We start from the raw sequence: 10,222 nt of genomic DNA, 5'->3' as shown, positions 1-10,222 counted from the left end.
GGGGGGGGCAGTTGGTTGCATGGGTGAGGCGGAGAGCAAGGGGAGGGGAAAGGGTGTGATGTTTGGTGGTGGGCAACGTTGTGTTTGTGTGTGTATATGTGTGTAGATTGAAGTGGCGGTTACGGGTTGAGGACACAGGCTGTCACTGCTACATAAGACCATAGATTAAGGTTGGAACTGAGTGGGAGAAAAGGAAATGTTGTACAGTTTTCCTACTGCTTTTCACAGTACCCTTGAATGAATTTCTGACTTAAATGATAAAGCTGGTAAAATTTTATATTTTTGTCACTATCAACATATCTTATCTAATAGTCCAAAACCAACAATAAATTTGTCCAAAGCCTAACACAGCTTATTTCTCTGTGTCATAGAACTCCATTGTTTTCCAAATACTATTAAAAGCACACATCAGCCACAGTGTTGCACTATCATCCCTATCATGCTCCTTTATTACAACAAACAAGTACATTGCAGTTCATTTTGAGTTAGTCTCGCACGCACTGTCCTGCTGCTATAAATATTTACATCACTTTCTTAATCACTTTATGCCACGTAGTGTTATTTTATGTTGTTGGTCAATTCTAGAATTCCACAATGCCTTCTATTGTATTCACTTGTGTATCATAGAAAATGAATAGTAGCTGATCTTCAGTATGAAGAAATACACTTGGGGCTTAGTGCCAAGACTAGCACACTGATGGTTCTGGCATTTTCAGGGGATTTGTTGACAGTAAGAAAAATGTATCCTTTAAGTAAAGTACGTTTATAATTGGACAGTATGTTCCCTGAAGTCACACAGCATGCATTGCTTATTCTCTATCCCTATTAAATATATTTCGCCTCTTTTACAACCACTTGAATCAACAGTGTTCTGTTGATGAAACTGTTTTCAGTAAAGGGAATTTAACTTTAGCAGTGTAGAGAAAAAGTTGAGTACATGCAAACAGTATCGGCCTGCCGACATGGGTGTGCTGTGAATATGTAAACATACAGAATCCTGGTGTGTGTATGTGTGGGCGTGGGTGTGTGTGTGTGGTGGGGGGCAGTCACCAGCCCCCTTGGGAGGAAGCGATCAATGATTGAGACCATAATGCACCTCTCTGTATTCCTCCTCACATTCATGCTCACTGGCTGCTTTGGGGAGCTGTCTCACACACACACACACACACATGCACACACACACACACACACACACACACACACACACACACACACACACACACACACACACACACACACATACTTTCACTTTTCCTCACATGCACACACACATTGTCACATGTTCGACAGCTCATCTCTCACACGTTCCCTTCCACTCCATCTTGTAGCTGTCTGGTCGATGGCCTCTCTCTCTGTCTCACTTCCACTGCTCAGTCTTTGGCAGACTGCTCTGCTCTGGCGCTGTCTCTCCCTATGTTAATATAGTAGCTAACCTCTCTCTCCATAGCACTGCTACCAGACAGTCTCTATGTTGATATACTGAGGAGTGTAGCACTCCACCACACAACTACTAACTGACTCCAGAGAACTGAGCACTCTTCATCTCCGCCACTGCTACTGCCACTGCGAGGATCCTGCTGGGGCACTCTGTTGTCCTGTACACTTGTTACGACTGCTGAAATTTTGAATGTAGCACATCTCTCTTCAGCTTGTTCAGCAGGTACAAATCCCTTTAAAAAATAAATAATTTCTGGGTTTTTTTTCATTTTCATATTCTTTTGTTTTTGATTAGGGGGAATCGTACGAATTTTGAAGGCAATCTGCTGTAATTGAGATTGTGAGTCTCACAGCAAAAGGTAATTATCACTAATTGGTCTGTGAAAATGATTACAGCAGTAACTTAGTTTACTCCACGCCCCGGAAACAAGAACTGGGAATGAAAGGAGGAGAGTGATAAAATAAAGACATGACTATTTACTGTTCACAACTCCAATTAAGCATTGTGAAAGTTAAAAGACTCCGCTGATGACCCCTGGCATCGTAATCAAAGAAGTGGAGAGCTCTCATCATGTTGATTTAATTTGCCTCAACTCATCTCTTACTTGTTGGGAATTATACTGAAGACCACAGAAACTAAGCTGCACAATTTAAATGTTGTTAAAATTGCTTGAAAAAGATTCAAAACTCAATTCAATGTCAAGTTAAAAAGCTAACTGTGAAATGGGACAGAGGAATGTGACCGTGCTGATTCACAGTACAAACAAAGACACAGAAAGAGACCAAATCAAAGCATAAAACATGCATTACGATGTTATGCTCTCTTTGTGCGCATGTGTATGTGTATAGCAGTCAAGAAGACAGCCAAGTGACTCACCTCCTGCCAGAAAATGAAGACATACAATTAACATCGTATCCCATCATCCTCAGCTGAGCGGGCAGGCCTGTAATTGGCTGGCTGACCAGCCTGCGTGGCTCCGGGTGGCAATTTATTCTGGGAGCCATGCAGTTTACCCAGGGCGGCTAACGGCCCCTGTGCCATAACCTGGCTGAGGCAGCGGGGACATCATTAACACTTCACTGGGCCTGCAGGACACACAGCCATCATCCACTATACACCACCCACAGCCACTAGCACACAGGGCAAATTGGAGAAACAGGGTAAAAATAATAATCATTATGTCAATGGAGCCACTTGTGTGAGTATGTTCACTGATCAGCAGGCAAATAAGGATATTTCTGTCATTTCCTGGTAAAGGAACTGAATACCTGTGTCCTAGATTAGATTAATTTGTAATGAAACAAAGGTTATCCTTGCCCTGAGCAGATTTGATTTGGGTAATCCAGCCCCACATTAGTCTAACCCTGGACTATGAGTGTGTCTGTTTGACAGTGCGTTTGGTGGCATGCGGCTGTCTAACCCTAAAACAATGTGTGAGGGAGAGGGTGCTCTCTAAGTGGAGTAATGACCTTCCCTTGTCACAAGGAAGACATGTGTTACACACTCCCATATTGGTCCGAGGGCAAGACTGTTACAGAGTCAGTCTGGACTCTGGTTTACGTGCCCATTTAAAGGTCTGTATCTGCTGTCTGGCCCTCCGCCTCCTCACCAGCCAGCTGTCTTTAGGTGTGAGAGGAAGCGGCACACATGGAAAGCTCCATCTCACGCATCACTTTATGGATGTATGTGGCAGATGAACTGTCGTGATTCTCCTCAGTCTTGGTAATGTAGACAAGTGAATCAATATTTATTTTTACATCCCAATGAGTGTTTCCCAGTGTGTTTTCAGGATGTTAGCACTGTGAACACAGTGATGTCCAGCTATGTCTCCCCACAAGCCTGTTTCTTGTGTCTTTGTCCTGGCTGTGATATTCCCAACTCGCTCATTTCCTATCTCAGGACTCTTTCTTGCTCTCTGATTCCACACACACACACATGCACGCACACAGGCTCACAGCCAAATGGCTGTTCATTAAAGACAGGGACCTGAGGGGAAGCAATCGTCTGAGAGACGGAAATTGCGTGTCACATTAGATTAGCAGTGTAAAGCCTCTGGATTGGCTCGGGGGAATAAGGAATTATTTCAATTACATTATTTCAAAAAGTCTTTAAGCAATACCAATACCGATAAAAACAAATTAAGAGTGATTTGGGCTGATTTGTGGTGCTCTGAGCTGTGCTTTCTGACAATGTGCTGGAAATCAGATATGAATAATGTAGATATTACGCTGCATGTAATGTGTTGGAGTTGAAAGCAGATTATCTGTGACAAATAATAGCATTGGTTTGCATTGTGTCTCATCAAAAGGGAATGTTCCCAAGTGTCACTCACACAGGCTGGAGACTGTACAGGTTTCCTGAGCCACAGAGGAGAGGATACCTGCCATTCACAGTCACAAATCTGTGACATCAACACACACACAGTGAAAGTGATGACTTGAGTGCGTTATACTTAGTGCATTGAATTTAAACTTTTTATTGTGAAACATCTTCATGAAGTGCAGGTATGTCCTTAATAATAAATGTTTGGTGGATGTGATCCTCCAAATTTGAAGGTATTTTCAGGAGTATTTATTGTAAAGGTTTTAATGTATCATGATGAGATAATGAGTTAATGTTCATAATAAGAACAAGAAGAAGTAGAATGGACATAGGTTTTCATGAAGAATCCAGATGTTTTATTCTACATTCCGAGTTATAAATAAAGTTTATTACTATTATTATATGGTCTGACACTTTTCCTTTGGGAAAACTGAATACTGTATTTTTCTTTTGACTCAATTTCACTCTAACACACCTAGCCAGGGCAAGAAATTGAAAGTGTCCATCGCAGGCAGTGTCTGGGGGAGAGAACAGGGGAGAGGGGGGAAGAGGCTACAGAGAAAGAGGGCAGGGAAAGAGGAAGAGAGAGGGGGTGGGGGGGTTGTCACACGGAGCGCATGAAGGAGAGACCAACAGTCAGACCGACCCGCAGCCAGTCCACTCACTGATGCCCTGATCCTGCCCAGAAACGCAGCGACACCACCTCTCCAAACTACACACATCTCAGCGTTAACTCACTGTCTAACGCACAACATCTGGAGGAGGACTGGAGAAGCCGACGCTGCTCTCAGCTGCACGTTTTTTTCCCTCTTCGTTTCTTCCTCTTTTCTGCGCGACCGGGAGAAAGTGCGGCGTCCTTGAAATTCTAAGTTGAAAGAGAGGGAGAGAGTTGCTTGACGGCGAAATAAATCTCGCTTTGAGTAGCCTACAAGGTAAGTTGCCTACCGGCTGATGCCGCGCGATAACGCAAGCGATTATAGCGTCATTTGTTTTAATTGGTTTAATTGGTCATCTAATTACCATGTGTTCTGTGATTGTGAGGCTTTGTGGTAGTTGTTTTCTGGAGTGAGGGAACTTGTGCGCTCTGGCTGGAAAACTGTTTTGAAACGATGGAAAGACTTTAAATTCTTGGGATATAACAGGGTCAAAGCTTGAAGCTTGCGTTTTTAGACTGTGTAAAAAGTTATATGCCATTGCTGGTTCGTCACTTCATTGCAAAATATATTTTTCAGTTTGTTGAGGTGAAGTGTTTTTTAAGTGGATTAAGCCTGACACTGTCGTGCGCAAACTTTTATTCTCACCCTGGTTAATTTCAAAAAGAGATGTTTTGGTTCATGAACTGGAAAAAGACTAAAAGTTCAAAAAGGTTAATCAGTGGGCCCAAACTTTGCTGTCTTATTTCGGCTTTTTCCAAAATAAAATGCCAATCTTTTCCCATTTATTAAATATATTTCCAAAATTGCCATTTAAGAAACGTGGATATACCTAATTACATTAGATTAGAGCATTTCCACCCGATTCTAATATAATATTGTTCAAACTTTAATTTAGTATTTTTAAGAAACTACAATTTATTCATCTCAGTTAATCCTTTGGCTTTTTTGTGGAGTTTGGAGTTTAACATTTAAGCACAGAATTGTTGAGAAACTGCTGATGCTTATTCTATTAGACCCACCACATGTTTTATTGGACATAATCAGCATGATTTACAATTGATTGATTTACTGAAACAATTAATTCATTACAGAAAAAAAAGGGCTATTCTTCTTCTTTTCCGGAACATGTTTGGAGTATTTTCCCAAATCTAATTGCTTTTACCTCACTATTAAATTTAGCATTTGCAGGCCTCGCTACGTGTGTGTTTTATTGGCAATTTATTCCGTGGTAATTATTTACAGGCACTGTAGGCCTCCACCAACCCTTTTTCTACTGAAATTAGTCCAAAACCTGTAATTGTAAAAATGCCTCTAAAGTTGCAACTGGGTGTGTTTCATGAAATGAAGAGATGGGGCATGTGGATTATATAAAATGTAAAGTTAACAAAATTATTTTGACCCAAAATCAAACTCCTTATTTCTTCATGAGACAACTCAAATTAATTAGTATAATTCAGTAATGGTAATAAATAAAAAAAAGTTCACATATTCCACATTTGAAAGAAAATAGAACCTAAAACAGAGCATCTTTTGAAGCAATTTGTAATTTGTGTTTTTCTTTTCATGTCCTGTTGTAGCTCAGCCTAAAGCTCCACCTTAACACTCTCCTCTGACTGTGTGTCCTCTCCCTCTCCTCAGGACCACTAACAAGGAGGTGAATGGACCTCCACCGCCCCTTCAAGATGGACAGCTCCTCCTACCTGCCAGCTCCACTGGCCTCCCCCGCCCTGATGGTCCTCGCCTCCACTGCCGAATCCGGCCGAGACGCCTCCGTCCCCTGCCAGGCGCCCAGGCCCTTCGGTGTCCCCGCTTCCATGGAGAAAGACCTCCACCTCCCTTTCCCCTCGGCTTCCTACACCTTCACCTCCATGTACCAGCGCCAGGGCCCCATTTCAGGCAACTTCCCCTCCCGAGACTTCCCAGCCTCCCTGCTCCACCTGCACCCCCAGTTCACCCCACCAAACCTGGACTGCTCCACCCTGAGCATGCTCAACCACAGTGGCGTGGGCGCCTTCCGACCTTTCTCTTCACCGCAAGAGGAGAGGGAGTCGGGGGTTTACCAGTCGGCTTTCACCCCTGCAAAGAGGCTGAAAAGCTGCTTCCCGGAGGTGGAGGGGAAGGAGTTTGACTTCTGCTCCCCGGGAGGCTCCCTCAAAGCCGGGGACGATTCAAGCAGGAAGCTCTTCTCCATGTCCGGCCTGCTGTCTGATGGAGAGGCTTCATCGAGTCCGGAGGAGCGCAAAGAGCACAGTGAGTACACACTCGACTCACAGAAACACATGTCTGATGCATGTTTCGTATGCAAACATGCATCGCTCTCCCTGCTCACATCTAAAACACACACAGTCCCTGATCTCACACCTTTAAAGTATTCAGCCAAATATAAAGAGTTTAATTGGCACATCAAAGACCTTGCTCACGCTGACATGACACGGCAGATGACATTTACATACCCTCCACAGCTGCATCAACTAATGGTGACAAATTGAAAGGAGACTTTGTGACTAAAGACGTATCTGAAAATATTTTCCCTTTTGCACTCTAGTCTTTTTCGTCTAGCTGGACAAAGTGTTTACAGCGACTGGCTGTGACTGACTTTGACACAAATAAATTGAACAGTGTCACTTGTTCAGCTTAGTGATCATTAGTCACATATGACCATTAGGCCTATTGGAAGTCAGACTTTTTCTTGGTGGCTGTGGAACACAAATACATCGGAGCGTGCGGAGGGTTGACATAGGAGGAGTGAGAGTTGGAACGAGTGACACCCTGTCAGAGATAACGAGGTGGCAGAGATAGAGAGGAAGGGATGGAGGAGGATAGAGAAAAAGAGAGAGGGAGAGAGAGACGCGGCGATGCGCCTCAGCCTGAGCTTCCCAGCGACAACCCTCAGCTCAATATGGCCGCCCACACCAGCCGTCTGATTTGTTGACAAATGAGTGGGAGAGGTGTCAGTCAGTGCGCCACGGAGGGAGAGACGCTCCTCATTACTCCCGGGGATAATTGCCCAACGACGCGGGGGCACAACACTCGCCTCAGAGGGAGAGGGGGTGGGGAGAGAGGGAGCCAGAGTCAGGGAGGCAATGCTAGGCATGATGGGAAATCAAACCCCCTCAGTGGCGGTCGCCAAGAGGAGCGCCTGACAGATAAAAGCGACCAGGGAAAGACAGAGGGAGAGGAGAGAGAGCACCCAAAGGCTCGGCAGATCAGAGGGGGACACCATTGAAAATAATGACAATGAGAAGGGGGCGCAGAGATGGAGAGGGGCGAAGGGTGGGGGGGGGGGACGCTGATACACGCTCTCATACATATCACCTAAAGGAAACTTTCATCCCACACATAAAGGGCAGGAGCAGAGACGAGTTGTCTTAAGAAAAGTTTGGATTGTGTGCCGTGTGTGTCTCTATGCATATGTGTGTCTTTGTTGAAACTTGCTGATTTTGTCGCCGGTTGGTGGCTGAGTGACAGGGCCAGGGAGGCGGAGTGGCAGGGAGGAATCTCAATATGGAATTTTAATAAGGACGGGAAAGGAAAGAGATGCCAGCCAGCATGCTGGTGTGAGAGGTGTGTCTGTCTGACAATGTTTGCTCTGTGCACTCGAGCATGCGTGTTCCCCTCACCTCCTGATTTTGGGAATCTCATTTGGGGAATGTTGACAAGGACAAAAGATGGGGCGGAACAGAACATGGGGAGCATCGCTCCTCTTCCAAAAAAAATGGGTTTGGGAGAAAGAAAAATGGATTCGTGCACATTGGAAGCTGCTTTCCCAGCTTTATCCAATTAGATTGGAGCTCAGGCAAACTAAGAGCTTTAATGCAATTGAGCTCCCAGCACTTTTCTAAGTCTGACATACACTTGTTCCTCTTGACTGGGTAACAGACAGTCACTTCAGGACCAAAAGTCTTAAGTGTTAAGCTTGAAATCTTCTTGGGTTGTGAGAGTGTGTCTACCACTCGCATACTGCTGCAGCAATGGCAATGCAAATACTCACAAAGTAGAAACTACACCATTAAAACTACTTTCTATATTTTTTAAGTTTTCTTCATTGTTGAAATGACTGTCGGTGTTGGGCTTGCATGTTCTCCCCATGTATGTATGGGACACCCATGTTAGGTATTAGGAAAACTCCTGACACTGCCCTTAGGCGAGGCACTGGCCTCATCACTGAAGCTTAGGATGGATCCAATGTGTGATTTGATTTGTAAATGTGTAATTTAACAAAATACACTTACACTTTGATTAGTATTTTTGAATTTGAGATGACATGATTATGCTTGTGCCGGCTTTCATTGAACAAATCAAAACTTTTTGGATTGCATTTGACTTTATGAGGACAGACCACATAGTCTCCAGGTCTGAGCACAGGTGACCGAGTGCTGTAGTTCCTCTTGTAGCTTCTCGTCAGTTTGAGCAACAGCCTGGTAGGGCACCTCTTCCCATCCGCAGTGTTTCACTGCCAGTGTACATCTCCTTCTGTCCATTTAGTATCTTTTCTTCCTGTCGATTTTCCCTCCCAGACTTGCCTCTGTTTTATCAGGGAAGGTCTGAGATGCATGGTGTGCTCTGACAGCTGTTCAAACAGCCATGCTCGCTTTCAAAGGGCAGATGTCTTCACTGGAGCGAGTCATGCTTATTTTCCTCAGGGAGATGCTTACCGCTGCAGGCCTGAGCTGGAACTAAAATGGCCCTTTACCAGAAACACGAGTTGGGAAACCGGAGGAGCGGAGTGGCAAAACACACCATGGCCAGACGCTGACAGAGTGGTGTGTGTGTGTGTGTGTGTGTGTGTGTGTGTGTGTGTGTGTGAGTGCGTCTGTATCTTACTGTGGTGGCAAAGCTGAGTGAGAGCTGTGATAACTGGAGCCAGATGTTTGAGGGCCCCTGTGTTGTGATACTTGTAACGTGCCAAACTCCTGGATGTGGCTGTCAGAAAAGTAAAAGCCTTCACCTGCAGCATGGACAAAGAGATCCATGAAGGCCACCGAACAAAAAAGATGTTCAATTGGCAGCATAGCCTGTTCAGCTTTCGTTTTCCCCTTCTTTCTTTTCTCTGGGCTGACCTGGAGCCAGTTTCCCTAAAGTGATCTGAAAAGCACTGCTTACAGGTAGATCGCAAATGGTTAAATAGCAAAGCTTGCACTTGTCTTGCATGCTCACATGTGAATCACAGCAAATACACTGTTTGTTTTGATTGGTGAAACAAGTCAAAATTAACGGGAAAGAAAATGATGCAACTGCCCGCTTGCTGGCTGACAACACCGCCTCAAAGCAAACAGAACAAATCTTTACAATGTCAGCTGCAACTTTTATCAGAAATATTCTCAGTTGGTATTGCTAACATGTAACTGGACCACAAACAGATTCACACACACGTGAAGATTACAGTGCCGTTTTTCTTTGTCATTCTGTAGTCAGTTGCAGTTTTTAATCTTTTTGACTTTAAACAAAAGATAATGTGGGCGAAGCAAATCTATCTGCCTTTGTCAGGGCTAGTTCTTTGATGTTGACTTGTTGATATATTCAAAATATTGCTTTTCTGAACATCATGCTGTAAGTGAAACATGAACGCTTCAATAGACTATCTTCTCAGCAAGTGTTAAATCTAACTAAAGGTATTTAACAGGGACAAAACTCATCACGACAACAAAATCTGTGCATCAGGCCTTTTAAATCAGACATGGACTGTTGAAGACGTCTCTTACTGAGATGAGGAGGCACTGAGAGACTCACCAGATCTTCACCTGAGTGAAAAGAAATCTTGCAGGGAGTTAATAGAGGGGAAATGAGTGTAACACACACTGAGGAT

General features: G+C 44.1%; 1 protein-coding gene across 2 annotated transcripts in view; it reads left to right on the top strand.

Moving 5' to 3' along the window:
• The first annotated feature begins 4,536 nt into the window (after positions 1-4,536).
• The window catches only part of rnf220b (ring finger protein 220b), a 31,330-nt gene continuing 25,644 nt past the window's right edge, over positions 4,537-10,222 (top strand). Inside the window, exons 1-2 of one of the 2 annotated variants that reach the window (XM_046049227.1) lie at positions 4,537-4,692; positions 6,055-6,666. In XM_046049227.1, the coding sequence (XP_045905183.1) occupies positions 6,075-6,666 (592 nt within the window). In that variant the 5' untranslated portion in view covers positions 4,537-4,692; positions 6,055-6,074. Of the gene's footprint in view, positions 4,693-6,012; positions 6,667-10,222 lie in introns of those variants that run through there. The other variant, XM_046049228.1, reaches the window with a different exon arrangement.

Source organism: Micropterus dolomieu, linkage group LG05, assembly GCF_021292245.1.
Source record: "Micropterus dolomieu isolate WLL.071019.BEF.003 ecotype Adirondacks linkage group LG05, ASM2129224v1, whole genome shotgun sequence".
Classification (NCBI taxonomy): Eukaryota; Metazoa; Chordata; class Actinopteri; order Centrarchiformes; family Centrarchidae; genus Micropterus; species Micropterus dolomieu.
The sequence above is the reverse complement of the archived record's forward strand: the minus strand, read 5'-3'. Positions and strand labels throughout refer to the sequence as shown.